General features: G+C 41.7%; 1 protein-coding gene across 3 annotated transcripts; it reads left to right on the plus strand.

Moving 5' to 3' along the window:
• Window positions 1–1,589: 1,589 nt before the first annotated feature.
• On the plus strand, window positions 1,590–23,821 carry LOC139534876 (histidine N-acetyltransferase-like). Of its 3 annotated transcripts, none has more exons than XM_071334391.1 (5): window positions 1,590–1,636; window positions 13,349–13,547; window positions 13,715–13,824; window positions 13,991–14,114; window positions 22,784–23,821. In XM_071334391.1, exons 2-5 carry the CDS (start codon window positions 13,359–13,361, stop codon window positions 23,363–23,365), a joined length of 1,005 nt encoding a protein of 334 aa, XP_071190492.1. In that variant the 5' UTR covers window positions 1,590–1,636; window positions 13,349–13,358; the 3' UTR covers window positions 23,366–23,821. The 3 variants fall into 3 exon arrangements, with proteins under 3 accessions (XP_071190492.1, XP_071190491.1, XP_071190493.1); XM_071334390.1 differs by lacking the exon at window positions 1,590–1,636 and adding an exon at window positions 2,216–2,403; XM_071334392.1 differs by lacking the exon at window positions 1,590–1,636 and adding an exon at window positions 4,815–6,865.
• Window positions 23,822–24,034: the final 213 nt, after the last annotated feature.

The following is a 24,034-nucleotide window of genomic DNA, read 5'->3' on the forward strand; positions in this document are numbered from 1 at the left end:
CAGGCTAAAGAATTTCATCTTGGATTCATCAGACCAGAGAATCTTGTTTCTCATGGTCTGAGTGTCCTTTAGGTGTCTTTTGGCAAACTCCAAGCGGGCTGTCATGTGCCTTTTACTGAGGAGTGGCTTCCGTCTGGCCACTCTACCATAAAGGCCTGATTGGTGGAGTGCTGTAGAGATGGGTGTCCACCTGCAAGGTTTTCCATCTCCACAGAGTGAGCTCTGCAGCTCTGTCAGAGTGACCATCGGGTTCTTGGTGAAGGCCTGACCAAGACCCTTCATCCCACGATGGCTCAGTTTGGCCTGGCGGACAGCTATAGGAAGAGTTTTGGTGGTTCCTAACATCTTCCATTTAACAATGATGGAGGCCACTGTGTTCTTGGGGACATTCAATCCTGACGAAATGTTTTGGTACCCTTCCCCAGATCTGCGCCTCAACACAATCATGTCTCTGAGCTCTACGGACAATTCCGTTGACCTCATGGCTTGGTTTTTGCTCTGACATGCACTGCCAACTGTGGGACCTTATATAGACAGGTGTGTGCCTTTCCAAATCATGTCCAATCAATTGAATTTAACCACATTTGGAGACAAATCAAGTTGTAGAAACATCTCAAGGATGATCAATGGAAACAGGATGCACTCAAGCTCAATTTCGAGTCTCATAGCAAAGGGTCTGAACACTTATCTAAATAAGGTAATTCTGTTTTTTAATACATTTGCAAACATTTCAAAAAAACTGTTTTTACTTTGTCATTATGGGGTATTGTGTTTAGATTGATGAGGGATTTGTTTAATTTAATCAATTTTAGAATAAGGCTGTAACCTAACAAAATGTGGGAAAAGTCAAGGGGTCTGAATACTTTCCGAATGCACTAGGAGGACGCATGCTCTCGTTCTTCGCCTCCCCCGAGTCCATAGGGGAGTTGCAGTGATGGGACAAGACTGTAACTATCAATTGGATATTGCAGGGTAAAAAGTAAAATGACACCGTGTCCTAATAGCCTGGTTAATATCCATTACACTTAACATTTTGATAAAAAAACATTTAGCTTTTGTGATTCTTTTTTGTTGTTGAGTGGGTATTGATTTCAGGACAATGGATAGTACCAAGTCATTTAAAGCTGTGTTGCTGGATATGTACGACACGGTCCCCATCCAAAACTAACCATATCGAGTTAGTAGAGACCCTACTAAGTATTTTTCACCTCACTTTAGCTGAGACAGGTAGAAAAGTTCTCTCTACAAGCCAATATGTATCCCATGTACAGTCTATAACAGTGTTTTGTATTGGAGGCTATATAGCGGATAGAGTGAAAAGCCAGCAGCAGACCGTGTGACATTATCCCCCTCAAAAACTAACCATATTTGGTTAGTAGAGACTCTACTGAATATTTTCCACCCCACATTAGCTGAGACATAAATTACTAATAGCCTTTTATTGTTGGGACAACAAAAGTGACCATTGCTGAAAATTAAACATCTTTTGAATGATTTAACCATATTGCAATGTTTTGAAATGAGGGCTTTTATTTTGAAGGTTTCTCATTACCATATAAATATGACGTTATTTTTTGTGCTGCTGGCAGATTACTAGTAAACTCAAGGATTTCCAGGCGGCAAAGCAAGTCACGGGGTATGAAACGTTGTTCATTCTCTGTATATAGATTCTTTACACATAAAGTTCATTTTTTTGATATCATATTATTTTTCGGGTAAAGTTGCAATGAGAAAACGTCTGCTATTGTGATAATGTCCAGTGTTTGCAAGTCTAGCCCTATGTTTAACAACTTCTTAATGGAAAAGTAATTGTAACATTGCAACAACAAAGTTGTATGTTTTGTTGGGGTGCATTGAAAACGGATCCCTATATAGCCTAAAATGATTGGTTTTCGATATTGGCTGACATAGCCTGCGTGTATTGTTCTGTGTTGAATGTCTAACTACACCTGCTGCCTGTCTGTCTGATTACAAGCCTACAGTAAATTACAAGCCTACAGTAAATTCAGGGTGGTGATGTTGCAAAGTAACAGCTAGGACACTAAATGGCTTTAGAATAGGGTGACCAGACGTCCCCATTCACCGGGGACAGTCCCCGTTTTTGGTGGCCTGTCCCCGGCTGGAGCTGTCCCCGGAAATGTCCCCGTTTTTAACTGTGCGTTAAAAACAGACCGCAAAGTGAAATATTTTACTTGGCAAGAAAGACCGGGCAGCAGAGCCTACCGGCTGACGTCTCAATCGCGTTGTGCTTGTTTTGTCCAGTAGAGGGGGTGCTCGCTATAGCAGCTTCATTCACTCTTCTTCTACTACCTACTTGCTCATAGTTTTAGTGGAAAACTCGGCCAGAAGCTAGCAAGTGTCAAGTGAATCCACAACATCACCACAAACGTCTTTTCAAGCCAGGTAAGTTACACTCGTTTGAGATCGTTTGAGATACTAGCTAGTGATGTTAAGTCACAATTTATTATATAGATAGATGATCTGCTCTATAAGGTTTTAAATAGGTTATGCTAGCTAACGTTAGCTATGTAGACTAAGTTAGCTAGCTAAGTTACTGTTATGGTAGCTAGGTTAAAAAACGTTCACATGTAAACATGCAGTGGACGGGCTATTTTGAAAATATGATTATATTAAATGAATGCACAATTAATTCTGAGAATATTTTTGTAGATTACAATTTTAATGGTTTGGCATTATAATAAGTAGTGTGAAAATATATTTAGAAATGTTCATGGATAACATTAGTAGTGGAGAGGAAGGAGAGTGAAGGAGACAGAGGAGGAAAGGTAAAGATATGGTTACAGAGCCTGCCAATTTATTATTCCAAACAATGTTTTTGAGATAAAATACAAAAATGAGGCAAGCAATGGGAATCAATTAACCAAAGTATTTTATCTAATAGTATGCTGTTTATTAATACAGATTGGAGAGAAAGGAGAAGGAAAAATTAAGGGAGTAAAAAGAGTGAAGCAAGGAGAGTGTAGAAGAGTGAGGTGGAAAGGTGAAGAGAAGGAAAGGAAGACGAGTGAAGAAAAGAGGAGGAGAAAGATTGGAGGAGAAGAACAAGTTAAGAGAGTAAGAAGAGTGACACAAGGAGAGTGAAGAAAGGAGAGTGAAGAAGAACAGACAGAGGAGATACAATGACTCTTTCCAAGAAACGGAAATGCACTTATGAAAAACATGAGAGAATTTCCATTTATACGCTCAGGTCAAGACGATAGAATTGTTCACTGCACCCTTTGTAATTCCTCTCTTTCAATTGGCAGCCGGAGAAGAACGGCAGTGGTAGAACATCAGCAGACGAAAAAGCATAACGCCTCTGATTGCCCGTGTTGGTATGCCCTATGCCCTCTGTCACCACATTCTTCAAGAAGGTAGAGCCTTCCCAAGAAGAATATGGTTTAGCTGTGCAGGAGGGTGTCTTTCCATACCACACTGTGACACAATCATAGTTACAGATCTATGGACTGCACAGCACAACTGACACGGAAGCTTTGTGAGCCAAAGTTCACATGTGCTAGGACAAAATGTGACGCCATATTGAGTAACGTGTTAGCACCATGGGCAACCACTTTGGTAGCACAGGACCTAGACCAGGTTGAATTTGTGTCCCTGTCCATTGATGCGTCCAATCATGGACATGTAAAGCTGCTGCCAATAGTAGTCATATGTAAGATATATGATGGCAGCACATCTGTGGAAACAAAACTGCTTGATTTTGTTGAATTGAATGGAGAAACAGCAGAGGAGATTGCAGCTGAGGTCCTGGTGTTCATCTAAAAATGTAACCTGGAAAACATTCTCTGCCGACAACAAATACCAACTTTGGAGGACTGAATAGGTTGGGGAGGGTCAATGTCCATACCAAAGTTATAAATGCTCTGCAGCGGGAGGTGATTGGCTTAGGTTGTCCTGCCCACATCATTCATAACATGGCCAGAACAGCGTTGGATATGATGTTGAGTACCTGTCCACATCATTCATAACACGGCCAGAACAGCGTTGGATATGATGTTGAGTACCTGCCCACATCATTCATAACACGGCCAGAACAGCGTTGGATATGATGTTGAGTACCTGCCCACATCATTCATAACACGGCCAGAACAGCGTTGGATATGATGTTGAGTACCTGCCCACATCATTCATAACACGGCCAGAACAGCGTTGGATATGATGTTGAGTACCTGCCCACATCATTCATAACACGGCCAGAACAGCGTTGGATATGATGTTGAGTACCTGCCCACATCATTCATAACACGGCCAGAACAGCGTTGGATATGATGTTGAGTACCTGCCCACATCATTCATAACACGGCCAGAACAGCGTTGGATATGATGTTGAGTACCTGCCCACATCATTCATAACACGGCCAGAACAGCGTTGGATATGATGTTGAGTACCTGCCCACATCATTCATAACACGGCCAGAACAGCGTTGGATATGATGTTGAGTACCTGCCCACATCATTCATAACACGGCCAGAACAGCGTTGGATATGATGTTGAGTACCTGCCCACATCATTCATAACACGGCCAGAACAGCGTTGGATATGATGTTGAGTACCTGCCCACATCATTCATAACACGGCCAGAACAGCGTTGGATATGATGTTGAGTACCTGCCCACATCATTCATAACACGACCAGAACAGCGTTGGATATGATGTTGAGTACCTGCTCACATCATTCATAACACGGCCAGAACAGCGTTGGATATGATGTTGAGTACCTGCCCACATCATTCATAACACGGCCAGAACAGCGTTGGATATGATGTTGAGTACCTGCCCACATCATTCATAACACGGCCAGAACAGCGTTGGATATGATGTTGAGTACCTGCCCACATCATTCATAACACGGCCAGAACAGCGTTGGATATGATGTTGAGTACCTGCCCACATCATTCATAACACGGCCAGAACAGCGTTGGATATGATGTTGAGTACCTGCCCACATCATTCATAACACGGCCAGAACAGCATTGGATATGATGTTGAGTACCTGCCCACATCATTCATAACACGGCCAGAACAGCGTTGGATATGATGTTGAGTACCTGCCCACATCATTCATAACACGGCCAGAACAGCGTTGGATATGATGTTGAGTACCTGCCCACATCATTCATAACACGGCCAGAACAGCGTTGGATATGATGTTGAGTACCTGCCCACATCATTCATAACACGGCCAGAACAGCGTTGGATATGATGTTGAGTACCTGCCCACATCATTCATAACACGGCCAGAACAGCTTTGGATATGATGTTGAGTACCTTCCCACATCATTCATAACACGACCAGAACAGCGTTGGATATGATGTTGAGTACCTGCCCACATCATTCATAACACGACCAGAACAGCGTTGGATATGATGTTGAGTACCTGCCCACATCATTCATAACACGGCCAGAACAGCGTTGGATATGATGTTGAGTACCTGCCCACATCATTCATAACACGGCCAGAACAGCTTTGGATATGATGTTGAGTACCTGCCCACATCATTCATAACACGACCAGAACAGCGTTGGATATGATGTTGAGTACCTGCCCACATCATTCATAACACGACCAGAACAGCGTTGGATATGATGTTGAGTACCTGCCCACATCATTCATAACACGGCCAGAACAGCGTTGGATATGATGTTGAGTACCTGCCCACATCATTCATAACACGGCCAGAACAGCGTTGGATATGATGTTGAGTACCTGCCCACATCATTCATAACACGGCCAGAACAGCGTTGGATATGATGTTGAGTACCTGCCCACATCATTCATAACACGGCCAGAACAGCGTTGGATATGATGTTGAGTACCTGCTCAAAAAGATATTTGGATATGTTCATATTTTCACCGTCAGAGTAGAAAGACTGAAGGGCTTTTGAGTTTGTTGGCCAGGAGTACCATAACATTTTAGGACACAGCAATGTTTGTTGGATGTCCATGATCCCTGCTCTAGAAAGAGTGCTGAAAATGTATGTGCCATTGAAATCCTTTTTTATTTCTGAAGACAAATGCCCTGTTGTCCTGTGAACAATGTTCAAAGATCCACTGACTGAACTTTGGCTGGCCTTTGTCCATGGAAACTTGACCGTATTCAGTGACACAATCAAGATGCTTGGAGGCCAGGACCACGGTGCTGTGGAGTCTGCTGCAATTCGGAGAAACGTTGAGGCAAAATTCAACTCAAGACGTGATGACAACTTCATTCCAGTTTTGGTCAGAGGACTTCTGAGAGAGCTAGAGGGAAATGGAGCCATGTCTAAAGAGAGCTTTCTCAAAACATCACAATCATTCTTCACTACGGCTGTGAACTACTTGCAAGCATGGGGAAAGCACACAGATAATCTAAAATATTTACATTGTCTCCTTTTAAAAAGGCAACCTCTGCGTGAAGAGATCCAGAAGGCAGCAGGCAGGCACACATCAGGAAAAATGCCCCAATGTGACCATCAATGAGGATGCATTGTGTGACGAGGTTACTGGCCTGCAAGAGTTCCTAAAGGGGGATCGCTTGAAGAATGGAAAACATCTGAGACACCGTCGGAGATGGAGCACGGTGGTTACCCACTTCAAAGAGAATGACATCCCACACACTAACCTGGCTAGATTAGCGTCTGTTGTCATGTGCTTACCTGGAAGTAATGCACCAGTCGAGAGAGTGTTCTCCCAAATGAATGATCTATGGACAGCAGCAAGAAATAGGTTCACTGTTCCTACCATCAAGGCCATGCTTATTGTGAAGATAAACTTCAACCTCCCCTGCCAGGAGTTCATGGAGAAGCTAGCCAAAGACATAGCAATCCTGAAGAAGATACCTTCTTCTGAGAAATATACAGATTAGGTTGGTATAAGTATATTATGTAGTTACCAATCTCATCAGCATCTTATTTCTTTACTATGTTAAGTATTTCACATATACTATTGTCTGTTTTTTCAATTTTGCTCATGTTCTCTTTTGCTCTTATTCTACCAGGACCACTGAATGGCTGTTCAGATCGTACAGTTCTGTCTTGTCTGTAGCGTTTCTGTAATATAGTTATTTTCTCTGTATCACAGTGTGCCTGTTAGAATAAATACATGAAACCGGAATTGTCCCCCTTTTTTATTTCATAGATAATATAACATTGGCTATTTTAATTATATATTGACCACCGAACTGGAAATGTCCCCGGTTTTCATTTCAGAAATCTGGTCACCTTACTTTAGAACCGACGTGGGACACTGACCGGTGTTGGGGAAGCTACTCTGAAAATACTGTTTACCAAGTTAGCAATTACTTCACACTGGAAGAAGTTAAGCTACACTAAATCTACCTTTAAGAAAAATACTGTTGACTTAATTTAAGTTACTTTGAAAAAGTAGTTCACTACATAGTGTAATTTAGCCTATTAACACAAAAACACAAAAAACACTATTAAACACAAAAACGATGTTTCAAGTGAGAAATAGGCCAGTCTGAAGCTGAAAAAGAAAGGAAATGATTGCCTAATTCACCAATACTTTGTTTTATTACATTTTTTATTAACTACTGAAAACACTTCCTAGATTTGAATTTAGTTCAACTACCACCAACCCCCTGGGCACAGGTTTACATGTGGTTGAGTTGTCAATGTGAATTCAACATGAAATCAACAACAAAAAAATCACCATGTCACTGGATTTAGACTAAAAGTTGGGTGAAAAAAGACGAAATGCCCTTATGTTAACATTTTGCAAATCTAATATGTTTCCCACGTTGATTCAACGTCATCACATACTTTTTGGAGGTTGAAATGGCGTGGAAACAATGTTGATTTAACCAGTTTTTGCCTAGTGGGAAGCTACTGCAAAATGTAGTTAAATTACCAGTTGAACTATATGTAGCTCACTACTCCTCAACACTTTCACTGACACGTACGCATAAAGACACAGAAATCGACAAGCATACAGATGCCGGAAATACGTTTATTTAACTAGATGATAACAAGCAGCAATACTTAACATTCTCAATCCATTTTTTTTACTTTTAAATTAATTATATATAGCAATGGTCACCAACATTTTCTTAGTCAAGATCACTTTCTTTTTTTTATTTCTTTTTTTTTTAATCATTTTTTGTTCTTTAAATTTTATCCCCTTTTCTCCCCAATTTTTCGTGGTATCCAATCGCTAGTAATTACTATCTTGTCTCATCGCTACAACTCCCGTACGGGCTCGGGAGAGACGAAGTTCGAAAGCCACGCGTCCTCCGAAGCACAACCCAACCAAGCCGCACTGCTTCTTAACACAGCGCGCCTCCAACCCGGAAGCCAGCCGCACCAATGTGTCGGAGGAAACACCGTGCACCTGGCCCCCTTGGTTAGCGTGCACTGCGCCCGGCCCGCCACAGGAGTCGCTGGAGCGCGATGAGACAAGGATATCCCTACCGGCCAAACCCTCCCTAGGCCAATTGTGTCGCCCCACAGACCTCCCGGTCGCGGCCGGCTGCGACAGAGCCTGGGATGCAGTGCCCTAGACCACTGCGCCACCCGGGAGGCCCTCAAGATCACTTTCTGAGTCAAAATGCAAGCCGAGATCTATTGCTCTGATTTTTTTTAAATGACTTAAAAAAACGTAAGCCTATGCAACATTACCCTAAAAACAGTACTGTAGCAATGAGGTTTGTGCAGAAGGCTATAGGCCCAATACATTATCACCGCATTTTGGCTTTGCTTGAATTGCCCTGCCAATGCATTGTTGTTCAGACCATTTTTCTTTGCATTATTCAAATTGGATTAAATATATATTTTTAATCTCACTCATCCTACACACAATACCCATAATGACAAAGTGAAAACATGTTTTTAGACATTTTTGCAAATGTATTGAAAATGAAAACAGAAACATCTAATTTACATAAGTGTTCACACCCCTGAGTCAATACATGTTAGAATCACTGTTGGCAGGAATTACAGCTGTGAGTCTTTCTGTGTAAGTTTCTAAGACCTTTGCACACCTGGATTGTACAGTATTTGCCCATTTATTCTTTTCAAAATTCTTCAAGCTCTGTCAAATTGAATGTTGATCATTGCTCGACAACTATTTTCAAGTCTTGTCATAGATTTTCAAGAAGATTTAAGTAAAAACTGTAACTCGGCCACTCAAGAACATTCACTGTCTTCTTGGTAAGCAACTCCAGTGTAGATTTGGCCTTGTGTTTTAGGTTATTGTCCTGCTGAAATGTGAATTCATCTCCCAGTGTCTGGTGGAAAGCAGACTGAACTGAGTTTTCCTCAAGGATTTTGCCTGTGCTTAGCTCTATTCCATTTAATTTTTATCCTGAAAAACTTCCCATCTCTTAACGATAACAAGCATACCCATAACATGATGCAGCCACCACTATGCTTGAAAATATGGAGAGTGGTACTTAGTATTGTGTTGTATTGGATTTGCACCAAACATAATGGTTTCTATTCAGGACCATAAGTTAATTGCTTGGCCACATTTTTTTTGCATTATGACTTTAGTGCCTTGTTGCAAACAGGATGCATTTTTAGGAATATTTGTATTCTGTACAAGCTTCCTTCTTTTCACTCTGTCAATTAGGTTGTTATATATTGTGGAGTAATTACAATGTTGTTGATCCATCCTCAGTTTTCTCCTAGTACAGCAAATAAACTCTAAGTGTTTTAAAGGCACCATTGGCCTCATTGTGAAATCCCTGAGCGGTTTCCTTCCTCTCCGGCAACTGAGTTAGGAAGGACACCTGTATCATTGTAATGACTGGGTGTTTTGATAAACCATCTAACCTGTAATTAATAACTTCACCATGGTCAAAGGGATATTCAATGTTTTCAATTGTTTTACCAATATACCCAATAGGTAGGTGCCCTTTGCGAGGCATTGGAAAACTTCCTTGGTCTTTGTGGTTGAATCTGTTTAAAATTCACTCCTCGACTGAAGGACCTTACAGATAATTGCATGTGTGGGGTACAGAGATGAGGTAGTCATTCAAAAACCATGTTAAACACTATTATTGCACACAGAGTGAGTCCATGTGTCCATGTCCATGAATCCGCTGTGTGACTCGTTAAGCAAATCTTTACTCTTGAATTTATTTAGGCTTTCCATAACAAAGGGGTTGAATACGTATTAACTTAAGACATTTCAGCTTTTCATTTTTAATTAATTTGTAAAAAACATAATTTTGACACAGACATTATGTGGTATTATGTGTAGGCCAGTGACAAACACATCTACATTTCGTCCATTTTAAATTGAGGCTGTAACACAACAAAATGTGGGAAAAGTAAAGGGGTTTGAATACTTTGTTGATTGCTAGGCATACCAATACGATTATTTCTTGGTACATTTGAAACGAGGTCTAGTTGTGGCCGTAACTGGACTAGATTATGAATGACTCTTGGTGGAATGCATTGCTTGACTGCCGTGAGGATGATAATTAGCCTGACGACACACAAAATGATTCCGCTGCTCTGTTATTCGCTACATACTTCTCATTGTGGAGAAGAAACGAATGTCCGGTTGCGTTGGCCAGAGCAAGAAGTATGGGTAGCCAGGCAAGATGATAAGCACAGTCGTTCGTGAACTGCAACCCCAAAACGAATCGTGTTCGAGTTTGTTAAGCGGAGGCTGTGTAATGTAAGTTTTGGTTCTACAAAGCTGTATCCATAACATTCAATAATCAATTAACTGCAGTCATTTTTGCACCATGCGATCAATTATCATTTCTAAACATGTATTTTTCTTCTCTATGCTCTTGATCTATTTTCCTGCGCGCATATGACAGACCGTTGGTGGTCGGAGCACGTCTCTGGAGCCAGAGGAGCGTGCATTAATCCTGCTGAAGGACTCATTGCGGCCAGCACTAGCAGGTCAAAATAACAACTAAAATGAACATATTCACGAGCAGGTCAAAAAGCGTTGATCAAAAATAATGAATTGTTTGCGAACTGCACACCTCTACCGTCTTCCAGGTGAGGGCAAAACTCAGGTGGCACTGTATTATTTCTGCCTCGTGCACAAATTGTTGTTACTCCTATGAACAGAGTGACATATTCCTCGATATTAAAAAAGACCCCTGCCACTAATAATAACAACGCAAGCCTATCGATACACTTTCCTACTCATTCATTACAGCTGCAGTGCTGGTTGTAGCGCAAGTGGAAGTAGGATGAGGTTGCATTTTATTGCTCATAAAAGTGTTGAATAAAAAGTGTTGACAGTGCTGAGTAGGAACTTTAAACAGGAACTCACTCATAAAAACAGCAGCTCTTTGCTGCATTCATTGACAGTCTCTCTCTAGTCATGGTTTTAAACGTTTTGAAATCTCACAATATCAACTTTGCTGTACCTTTCTTTTACACCTGCTACGTTACTGCAGACACTGTAATCTGAGCCATGCGATTGGCCAGCAGTAGGCTTGTAGTACACTTGAGTTGCTCTCTGGACCCTTCGGGGGAAAAAATGGGAACACTTCACCTATCCAGTGCGCAGGGCAGCTGAATCGGCTGCACCTACCGCAACACCCTCTAAAAACAAAAACAACAATAAACAGCAAAAATAAATTAAAACAAATGTAAGTCTTCATGTTTTTTTTTTTTTTTTACATAAATGTTTGCCGATTGACTAGGAATGCCTTGGAGATCAACCAGTCGATCGCGATTGACCAGTTGCTGATCACTGATACAGTGGGGAGAACAAGTATTTGATACACTGCCGATTTTGCAGGTTTTCCTACTTACAAAGCATGTAGAGGTCTGTAATTTTTATCATAGGTACACTTCAACTGTGAGAGACAGAATCTAAAACAAAAATCCAGAAAATCACATTGTATGATTTTTAAGTAATTAATTTGCATTTTATTGCATGACATAAGTATTTGATCACCTACCAACCAGTAAGAATTCCGGCTCTCACAGACCTGTTAGTTTTTCTTTAAGAAGCCCTCCTGTTCTCCACTCATTACCTGTATTAACTGCACCTGTTTGAACTCGTTACCTGTATAAAAGACACCTGTCCACACGCTCAATCAAACAGACTCCAACCTCTCCACAATGGCCAAGACCAGAGAGCTGTGTAAGGACATCAGGGATAAAATTGTAGACCTGCACAAGGCTGGGATGGGCTACAGGACAATAGGCAAGCAGCTTGGTGAGAAGGCAACAACTGTTGGCGCAATTATTAGAAAATGGAAGAAGTTCAGATGACGGTCAATCACCCTCGGTCTGGGGCTCCATGCAAGATATCACCTCGTGGGGCATCAATGATCATGAGGAAGGTGAGGGATCAGCCCAGAACTACACGGCAGGACCTGGGCAATGACCTGAAGAGAGCTGGGACCACAGTCTCAAAGAAAACCATTAGTAACACACTACGCCGTCATGGATTAAAATCCTGCAGCGCACGCAAGGTCCCCCTGCTCAAGCCAGCGCATGTCCAGGCCCGTCTGAAGTTTGCCAATGACCATCTGGATGATCCAGAGGAGGAATGGGAGAAGGTCATGTGGTCTGATGAGACAAAAATATAACTTTTTGGTCTAAACTCCACTCGCTGTGTTTGGAGGAAGAAGAAGGATGAGTACAACCCCAAGAACCCATCCCAAACGTGAAGCATGGAGGTGGAAACATCATTCTTTGGGGCTGCTTTTCTGCAAAGGGGACAGGACGACTGCACCGTATTGAGGGGAGGATGGATGGGGCCATGTATCGCGAGATCTTGGCCAACAACCTCCTTCCCTCAGTAAGAGCATTGAAGATGGGTCGTGGCTGGGTCTTCCAGCATGACAACGACCCGAAACACACAGCCAGGGCAACTAAGGAGTGGCTCCGTAAGAAGCATCTCAAGTTCCTGGAGTGGTCTAGCCAGTCTCCAGACCTGAATCCAATAGAAAATCTTTGGAGGGAGCTGAAATTCCGTATTGCCCAGCGACAGCCCCGAAACCTGAAGGATCTGGAGAAGGTCTGTATGGAGGAGTGGGCCAAAATCCCTGCTGCAGTGTGTGCAAACCTGGTCAAGAACTACAGGAAACGTATGATCTCTGTAATTGCAAACAAAGGTTTCTGTACCAAATATTAGGTTCTGCTTTTCTGATGTATCAAATACTTATGTCATGCAATAAAATGCAAAGGAATTAGTTAAAAATCATACAATGTGATTTTCTAGATTTTTGTTTTAGATTCCGTCTCTCACAGTTGAAGTGTACCTATGATAAAAATTACAGACCTCTACATGCTTTGTAAGTAGGAAAACCTGCAAAATCGGCAGTGTATCAAATACTTGTTCTCCCCACTGTATATAGCCAATAATTCTTTACTCCATTGTTTGTAAACCACAACTTTTACAGGACAGAAACCATGGCAGGTAGCTGTGTTGGGGAGAGCGACGGCCTGACATTCTGGGTGGCTGAACAAAAGGACTACGATGACGTCATGTCCATTTCTGTTAACATCTACGGAGGGAATGACTACCTTCCTCATCGCTATGCCGGTTGGATGACGGAGCCTGACAGAGTGGTTATACTGGGACGCAGAGACGGCAAATTGGTCAGTGTGTAGTGCTCTCGCTCTCTCTCTCTCTCTCTCTACTTCCATCCCTATTTCTTCCTTCTGTATCTCTCCCTCCATCCCTCCCTCTCTACCATCCATCCTTCCCTCCCTCTGCCTCCTCCATCCATCCCTAAATCCATCGTCATCCCTCCCCTCTCCCCCAGGTGGCGCTGGAGTCTGGTCTAATCGTTGACGAGGGGTGTACGGTGGTGGTGGAGGGGTTGAGGGTGTGCCCCAACGAGAGGGGTCGTGGCGTGGCTAGGGTTATCCAGAGGTTTGCTGATCTTTTTATATGATTTATTCGTTTGCAGATTTTATTTTTTTACACACAACAACAAAAAAGAACAGCAACAAACATAGTAAACACCAAATAACGTCACATACACAGCTCAAGTCCATCGTAAATTAAAGACAAATGTACGAAATGTATACATATACAGATTTGCTGACCAGTACATCCAGCAGCTGTACCCCAGCGTCAGGACCAAGAGACAAACCAAGGCTGACGACCCTTCAGCTGGGCCCACACAGGCATTATCCAAGTTCACAGAGCTAGGGAGACGGGTGAGTTATAATTCATACTATACTAATATATACTATACTACTGTATACTTTACTATATATAATTTACTTTACTGTACTATACAAACACTCAACTTTTTTTTTATCTGAGTGGTGTAGAAAACTGTTTGAAGGGTTTTGTTTACCGTAACCCTCAACCACAACCCTAACCCAAACCCTCAACCACAACCCAACACAGGGACCCAACCCAATACACACCAAGACCTCTCTGGGGTGGTGACTATGGAGAAAGGGGTAAAGGTGGAGAAAGTTGTGATGATCGGACAAAACAAAGGGAAAACCAATCCAGACAGTTTCCCTTCTGAACCCTCCCCAATACTAACCTCTCCACCTACCTCCTACCCACCCCACACAGTCTGTTTCCCAGAGCCCATTGTGAGACTCTCCCGCTTACCTTCACCAAGACAATCCACCACAACATCCCCAGCCTGAGATAAACCTGACACGGAACCCAAACCGGATGTGCGTGTGCGCCATCGTGCATACATTTATTTTGTCCCCCCCACACCAAACGTGATCACGACACGCAGGTTAAAATATCAAAACAAACTCTGAACCAATGACATTAATTTAGGAAATGGAATTATGGAAATGGGAATGTAGCTAGTTAGCTTGCACTTGCTAGCTCATTTGTCCTATTTAGCTAGCTTGCTGTTGCTAGCTAATTTGTCCTGGGATATAAACATTGAGTTGTTATTTTACCTGAAATGCACAAGGTCCTCTACTCAGACAATTAATCCACACACAAAACGGTCAACCGAATTGTTTCTAGTCATCTCTCCTCCTTCCAGGCTTTTTCATCATTGAACTTATATGGTGATTGGCATCTAAACCTTCATAGTATTACCACGACGACCGGCAACACAGTTCGTCTTTCAATCACCCACGTGGGTATAACCAATGAGGAGATGGCACGTGGGTACCTGCTTCTATAAACCAATGAGGAGATGGGAGAGGCAGAACTTGCAGCGCGATCTGCGTCAGAAATAGAACTGATTTCTATTTTAGCGCTTGGCAACGCAGACGCTCGCGAGCAGTGTGGGTGCAATAATTGAATAACATAGATTTCTACATTTTATTTTGCAACGCTCGTGTGCGCGACGCGAGCGGTGTGGTCAGGGTATAAGACGTACTCATAAGTGTTCATAGCATGCTTTTCTTGAACAGAAGTCCGTTTCACAATCTCTAACATGATACGGCGTAGCCTGTATGTACCCAACACTCCTTGTGTAAAAGTGCGTACATTCATGTTACGGCAAAATGTCTGTTATACTTATTTTATTTTTTACATAGGAGGATCAGAAGAGAGATATTGGGGTATCTCCCCAGCCTCAACCCTAACCCTATCTTCATGTCCACATCCTGGTTCAACCCTAACTCCAGCCTCAACCCTAACCCTATCTTCATGTACACATCCGGGTTCAACCCTAACTCCAGCCTCAACCCTAACCCTATCTTCATGTCCACATCCTGGTTCAACCCTAACCCTAATGTTAGCAATTTATGTTATTCTTGAATAACACAAACTCCAAAGCAAATCAGGGGGAGACAAATAGCTTTATTCAGAGTGGACAAATCAAGATGTTATGCTGGGAGGTAGATGTTCAGTGTCCACTGTCCTCAGCTTTTCCTCTGCGTTGTGTATTTACCTTCAAAATATTCTTATATGCCCCCTTAGACCATTTAAAAGTAAATCTAGTTAAAATGTATTTTTAGAAAACATGAAAAAATAGACAGAATAAAAAACATTAGCAGTAAGCATAAAATCATTTACGTTAACCTGTCTAGCCCCGGCGTTCCGCTAGCGGAACTCCTCCCACATTCCACTGAAAAGGCAGAGCGCGAAATTCAAAAAATATTTTTTAGAAATATTTAACTTTCACACATTAACAAGTCCAATACAGCTAATGAAAGATACACATCTTGTGAATCCAGCCAACATGTCCGATTTTTTAAAATGTTTTACAGGGAAAACACCACGTATATTTATGTTAGCTCACCTCCAAATAGAAAAAAGCACAGACATTTTTCACAGCACAGGTAGCATGCACAAAACCAACCAAACTAACCTAGAACCAACCAAACTAACCAAGAAACAACTTCATCAGATGACAGTCTTATAACATGTTATTCAATAAATCTATGTTTTGTTCGAAAAATGTGCATATTTGAGGTATAAATCAGTTTTACATTGCAGCTACCATCACAGCTACCGTCAAAAATAGCACTGAAGCAGCCAGAGTAATTATAGAGACCAACGTGAATTACCTAAATACTCATCATAAAACTTTTCTGAAAAATCGATGGTGTACAGCAAATTAAAGACAAACATCTTGTGAATCCAGCCAATATTTCCGATTTTTTTAAGTGTTTTACAGCGAAAACACAATATAGCATTATATTAGCTTACTACAATAGCCTACCACACTACCGCATTCATTCATCAAGGCACGTTAGCGATAGCAATAGGCACGTTAGCGTTAGCGAATAAACCAGCAAAAGATATTACATTTCACTAACCTTCATAAACCTTCCTCAGATGACAGTCCTATAACATCAGGTTATACATACACTTATGTTTTGTTCGAAAATGTGCATATTTAGAGCTGAAATCCGTGGTTATACAATGTGCTAACGTAGCATATTTTTCCCAGAATGTGCGGATATTTCTATTAGACTCTCACCTATTCTGACCAAATAGCTATTCATAAACATTACAAAAAAATACATGTTGTATAGGAAACGATAGATCCATTAGTTCTTAATGCAATCGCAGTGTTAGAATTCTAAAAATATCTTCATTACGACATAAGACTTAGTTATGGTAAGGGAATAACCAAAACCTGAGCGCAAAGCTACTAGTACACAGTTCGACAGATATATGAAATAGCATCACAAAATGGTTCCTACTTTTGCTGATCTTCCATCAGAATGTTGTACAAGAGGTCCTTTGTCCAGAACCGTCTTTGTTTGGTATTAGAACGTTCTTTTTCCCTCTTGAATTAGCAAGCACACTGGCCAAGTGGTGCTAAGCTCTCCTTCGTGAACAAACGCAAACAACGCAACACGCCTAACGTCCCGAATAAATTTCAATAATCTAATAAAAGTATATTGAAAAAACATACTTTACGATGATATTGTGACATGTATCAAATAAAATCAAAGCCGGAGATAGTATTCGCCCATAACGACAGCTTTCCAGTAGGCAATAACAGGTCCCTCCACGCGCCTTGCAGAAAACAGAAAATGGAGGACACGTCGTTCCAAGAGGGTTTATTCCACCTCAGACCGAGATAATTAACTCATTTATTCTCTCACTTCCTCTTGACATCTAGGGGAAGGTGTATGACGTGCACGTATAGTCATACGTATCATGCCCATTTATAGGCAGGCCCTTGAACACAGCATCGATTTCAGACTTTCCACTTCCTGGTCAGAAAGTGTGCTGCCAAATGAGTTCTGTTTTACCCACAGACAAAATTCAAACGGTTTTAGAAACTAGAGAGTGTTTTCTATCCAATAGTAATAATAATATGCATATTGTACGAGCAAGAATTGAGTACGAGGCCGTTTAAATTGGGTACGATTTTCCCCCAAAATGAAAACAGCGCCCTCTGTCCTCTTAAACACCTTGCATTTCTATAAAACACAAAGGGCATATTGTACTTGCCGCTGCAATAAGAAGTAGATTTCACACAAAGTTGTAGTAGGCCGGTATTAACAGTTGTGATACCACAGCTGAGAGGTGCATGGTTCACTACAGCACCGAGGATAGTTACCACAGGCACATGGACCACAATCATGAGGCTTGGTGTGATGATTATGATCCCCACCACATTCCTGTGAACACCACTGACACCCATCTCCAAAAGGACACGGTCGATGACTCTTATGATATCCCCTATCACGTAACCGTCGGATCTTAGCAGACAAACGTCGGGCAATAGCACACTTGATAACCTGGATGAGGATAAGAAAAATTACCATAACTCCCACTACTGGAAGTATCATGCCCACTAGAACTTCCCCATGTGCCGAATGTGGAAGACAACCACATGACTAAACCTAGATCATCTGGAATTGTAATCATGATATTTAGCGCCCTCAGTCCTGATCTTTTGGATTAGGTCAGTTATTTCCTCAGAATTATCAGGAATGTAAGTACAGCATTCAGCACCAATCACAGCACGTGTAACCCCTTGTGCGGACAGCAGATAGTCCAGGGCCAAACGATTTTGCATCGCCCCAGTCCGAATGGCAACCATCTCAGCTGTAATTAACTCAAGACTCACTACTGTACTATTAGCTAGGATTTCCAAAGAGTTATCCGTATTAATAACTTCCCGTGCTATTTTAGAAAATACCATAAGATGGAAAACACAAGTAAAATCATTTCAAACATCGTTCACTTGTCTGCAAGACAATAATATTCAATCGTCCTGTTGTCAAGGTAATCATTCACCAAGTCCTTTAAAAGTGACCAGTTCTTCCACACTGGTATCAGTCCCACATAGATAACTATTAGACATGATGTTCTGACAGTCTGCCGGCAGTGAGGAATTCTTCTTCCGTTGCACTTGACCGGTGATCTTGTATCGTTTCAGGTACAGTCCTTGAATCGAAGGATATTGCTTCAGACTGTAGATTCTCATAACCTGTAACGAAGGAAACAAAAAAGTGAAAGTAACATGTCCCGGTTTCAAGAGAAATTGATATTTCACATAGATTTCCCAAAGTAAGCATGTCCCAATTTTCAGGAAAAATGTTGGACATTTCACCTAGATATCCCTAATATGACGACTGTGGTGTACAACATAGAAGCTTATCGGGTTCTGATCATCTTACAATGCTTCTTCACCCGAGATTGGCCCCCGATTGCTAATCAATCAGTTCTTTATTCTCCAGGCTCCGCTTTGTTATCAAAATGGACAACCTTGCAATGAATATGGACAACCTTGCAATGAATGACATGTATCCATCTTGATTTTCCTTGAACTTTTACTGCTGACCTTGTTACGAGCTAAACTTAAGGACCTTCCCATTTTGGCCCTAATGTCTCTGTCACATATTTTTTTTTACCATCACCCACTGTCCTGGCACTACGTCATGTCCCCCCTCGGGAGTTATTCCCCATTAGAGAGTTGTTTATTTTTTTAACATTTTATTTCACCTTTATTTAACCAGGTAGGCTAGTTGAGAACAAGTTCTCATTTACAATTGCGACCTGGCCAAGATAAAGCAAAGCAGTTCGACACATACAACAACACAGAGTTACACATGGAATAAACAAACATACAGTCAATACTACAGTAGAAAAAGTCTATATACAGTGTGTGCAAATGAGGTAGGTTAAGGGAGGTAAGGCAGTAAATAGGCCGTGGTGGTGAAGTAATTACAATATAGCAATTAAACACTGGAATGGTAGATGTGCAGAAGATGAATGTGCAAGTAGAGGTACTGGGGTGCAAAGGAGCAAGATAAATAAATAAATGCAGTATGGGGATGAGGTAGTTGGATAGGCTATATTACAGATGGGCTATGTACAGGTGCAGTGATCTGTGAATTGTATGCAATAGTTAAGCATTGTGTCACTCATAAAGTGAACATCTGCTTTTCTCAAATCTAACGTGCCTTGTATTATCACATTGTCCATTGTAGTAACTACCCATGCCCAGCCTGCCTCACACCCCCCTCCACAATGCTTGAACCGTCTGTGTATAAGATAAACTCAGGGTTTTATAACGAATGACTCTATGATCCCATCAACTCACAACAGTCGTGTTCAAGTAATGTGATATCTGGAGGAAGCATCAGAGTAGCTGGATTACATGGTGTCTTATCAACTATACCCATGTCCCATAGATCTTTACTCACTACTTTAGTCCATAGCTTCCTTGCTAATGGGATATTGTTTTGTGCAAGGTGGGGCAACACCTGTCAAGCACACTGATTCGATATCCAAAGTTTCACACTCATTTGTCTTCGTAGTCCAAATAGCATGGTTCTGAACTGTAGATTCCTGCATCAATCTTCATTGGACCAATTGGAATTGATAATGGTTTGGTCTGTTTCATATCTGTCTCAGTCCCCCCCCACCCCCACACTCCTGTTAATCTCATCTTCTTGCCCGTGTACTGAGGACATATATGTTTTGCATAAGCTATGGGAAATACAGTGGCTTCAGCACCCTTATCTACTAAAAAAATCTACTGCAAAGTTGTTAACCATCATGTTCACATATATTCCAGGGAGTCTATTAGTTTACCCCTAACAGCATCTAGCAAACTCTGCTGCTGAGCTGGAGAGAGCTTCTTAAATTTCTGCACAAGTATTGTGTCATTGGGGCTGTTGTCTTGATTCCATTTTCCCTTAGACGGACCCTTCTTCTCCTGTCCACTTCTCATAACTAGATTTTTTCTTTTCCGACATTCTCGTTGCCAGCGACCAGAAATCCTGCAACAATGACATACACCAGCTATCTCTTTTACTGAACGAATAATGTTGTTGGTTTCACTCGGAACCTGCACAACTCTGATAACCACATCTCGTGGATGCTTAAAAGTTTTTGACCATTCATCCAACTGTTTTGGAGATGCTGATTCATGTGTGATTACTGTCTCTAGAAGTTTGTCTTTACTTCCTTTTACAGCCTGTGTTCTGGTTGGCCTAAGACATCGTTTGTCACTGCTGTAGGAATCTGTTGACACAAAGACAGGCAGTGCTGACCAGTTGCTTGAAGCCTGATCTGCCTTGCCCAATTCAGTGGGAGAATAGATACAGGGGACAGAGGTCACGTCTGACTTTTTCCACCCGTGTCTCCTGCTCTACTTTGAAATGGCTAGACAGTGAATTTAAAATCCCTTTCATGCTCACATCCGAAAGATCTGTTACACCCTTTTCTAGAGTGGTTTTCTCAATTAACAATGACATTACATTAACTTAAAAAGTTGAATAATATATATATATATATATATATATATTTTTTTTTTAAAAATGTATTTATTTAACACAAACTCCAAAGCAAATCAGGGGGAGAAAAATTGGTTTATTCAGAGGACAAATCAAGATGTTGTGCTGGGAGGTAGATGTTCAGATGTTCAGTCTCCCCTGTCCTCAGCTTTTCCCCACCGAACAAAGGAACAGGATGCCATTTATAACCCCCCCACCCTAGCCCGGGTTTGACCAATCAGAAGTCCTTGCAGGACAACTGAGCCAATGACCAAATATCAAGTATCCTGCCCCCGACTCAGTGTACAGAATGTAGCACACGTAGCTCTGAGTTCAAGACTGACATCCCACAGATCCTAAACAGATGTTGAACTGAAAACCAACTCCTATTGATCGTTAATCCTAGTCCTCTGCGTTATGTATTTATCTTCAAAAATATTCTTATACTAACATTAACCACAACCCTAACTCTAGTGTCCACCTTCTGGCTCAACCCTAACCCCAGTGACATTAATTCATCGATGAAATGCACCTTTGAGATATCAAAACAAGTTAATAATCTTTTAGCAACCTTCTGCTGAGTTCACCCAGTCAAAAAGTGTGTACATTACACAGTGTGTACATTGCCTTACATAATCTCAAAGTGGATTCACAGTACTTCTCTGAATTGTATTTGAATACCTGCTGCTCCACCTTCTGTGCAGATCTCTAAATTCTGACTCAGCTTATCAATGGCAATATTATTCTAGTGATAAAAGTGGTTGAAATAGTCAGCACTTCTGTACATTGTATTTCTATGAATTTTATTTTTGGAATTTTTACTTCTGTGTCAAAGCCATTTGAAAGGCAAATGTCCAGACAGTCTGTCTGCATTTCCTATTTCTTCCTAGAAACCAGCCCAAATGTCAGTATCTTATAACTGGAAACACAGAGGGGTTAAAAGTCTGTCTCAGCGTGTGGCTGTGTGGTGCTCTATACAACTGCCTTTCAAAGAACACCTGACTAAAGGAAGAAACAGCATGTGTCTCTGTCCTAAATGGCACCCTATCCCCTATATAGTGCACTACTTTTGACCAAGGCCCATAGGTCTCCAGTGCACTACAGCGCACATAGGGTGCCATTTGGGATGCAAGCCTGTGTCATGGGTACTGGTGTGGTGAATACAATACGAAACAGTGCTGTGTACTAATGGAAACACTTAGACTGGTTTATTGCGGTAGTAGTCCAATTGAGGACCACATGGAGACCGGTTATATCTAATTTAACTGAGTCAAAGTGTGCGTCCCAAATGGAACCTGTTCCATATATTGCTCTACTTTTGACCTCAGCCAATAAAGTTGAATGGATGATTTATTCATTGAGTTTCTGAGGGAGCTTGTTAGGGATAGGCTGTGCTTGTATTGCTAAGAGACTTGCGCGCACACACAGATACACACACACACACACAAACTATTGCTGCACCTTTCACAAGGGGGAAAACACCACAATGGACTCGTAATTCAGGTGTCAAACCACCCCTCTTTTTCTTCTTTTTACATCTACCTCCGCTTCATCCCTCTCGTCTATATGTTTGCTCTGCACTGTTTTCACACACTCTTTTTCTTTCTCTCTCTTAATTTCTCTCTCCCACTCCCTCTCTCTCCACCCCATCCCCTCTCAATCTCCCTCTGTCTTTCTCTCTCTCTCTCTCTCTCTCTCTCTAGGCTGCTCTCTCATTCATCGGGGAGGCCGACAGTTTCGAGGGATTCGTCTCACACCTGAGGAACAAACTACATTCCACCACAGGAAGTGAGCCAGGTGGGTGCGTCCCTCAAATGGTTCTGATAGAGGATGAGCAACACCTGAAGAACATCCTCCTTGATCCTGAACTCCCCTCCAGGGTTCAACTTCCTGGTGGTGCCATTATCCAAGACTGGCAGCCCTTACAACCAATCAAAGGCAACCTTGAGATCTTAGCAAGGCGAAACCTCACCTGGTTGGCCGACAAGCCGGAAAGACCTTCCTTCCTCAGCTTTTACACTCCGCCTTATCGAATCCCGTACAAGGGAGGATCGCTGAGATTCAATATCGATATGTTTGGAACTGATCTAGTTTCAGCAAAGAGGGCACTTGCCGGCCATTTTGAGAAAGTGAGGGAGAGGAGGGAGGTGAAGGGGAGGGTGATGGTTCATGTGTATCTGAATAAGTCGCTATGGGAGGGGGTGAGGGAGTTCTGTGAGGGATACACAGGGGTGAGGAGGTGTAGAGAGTACTGGGAACAACTGTTTCTGGAGAGAGGGATGTGAGGAGATGTGGAAAGGATGAGAGAGAGATGAACAGAGGATAGCAAAAGAGAAGACAGTGAGAGAGTGTGCAAATGAGACTTAGAGAAGGGTTTTTCCCACATTATCTTGCTTTGATTATTTGAATCAGCTGTGTAGTGCTAGGGAAAAACCTAAACATACCCCCCTGGGGGGGGGGTTAGCCATGTAATCAATATACATAATATATCATACAGTATGTAAGACTTTTTATATTGATTTGATTGATTGATTGGAACAAAGCCAGCACTTTAGAAGTTAATATGATTTTTTTAAAACGATTGGGATGATGCAAGAATTTATAATGGGACATTACAGGAATAACTGTTTTCTTATTAAATCATTGTACATTTTTGTAAAGACAAGTCTACCAAATCACTGTGATTCATCATGACTATGAAATGCAAATCAGTATCAATAAGAATAAATGAATAGAATGTTGCTGATCATTCTCTCTCTCTCTCGTATCCATTTATAACTGAAGCAGGTGGAGCTAAAAAGGGGGGAAATGACAGCTAATTGTGTGTCAGCTGCAATGGAAGGGCCATGGAAAACATGAATGAAAGCACTTCTATGAATCCCTGTTGCTGTCTAATCGATACAGTATGTCTGTTATTCAGTACTGTAGGTAAAAGGTGATTCAGATAATTGAAC

This window comes from Salvelinus alpinus, chromosome 11 (assembly GCF_045679555.1).
Source record: "Salvelinus alpinus chromosome 11, SLU_Salpinus.1, whole genome shotgun sequence".
Classification (NCBI taxonomy): domain Eukaryota; kingdom Metazoa; phylum Chordata; class Actinopteri; order Salmoniformes; family Salmonidae; genus Salvelinus; species Salvelinus alpinus.

Excerpts from the sequence above, each read along its gene's own strand:
- LOC139534876 (XM_071334391.1), top strand. The coding sequence starts at position 13,359 with ATGGCAGGTAGCTGTGTTGGGGAGAGCGACGGCCTGACATTCTGGGTG. Across the intron at positions 13,548-13,714 it reads GACGCAGAGACGGCAAATTG|GTGGCGCTGGAGTCTGGTCT; the intron begins GTCAGTGTGTAG and ends CCTCTCCCCCAG. Across the intron at positions 14,115-22,783 it reads TCACAGAGCTAGGGAGACGG|GCTGCTCTCTCATTCATCGG; the intron begins GTGAGTTATAAT and ends CTCTCTCTCTAG.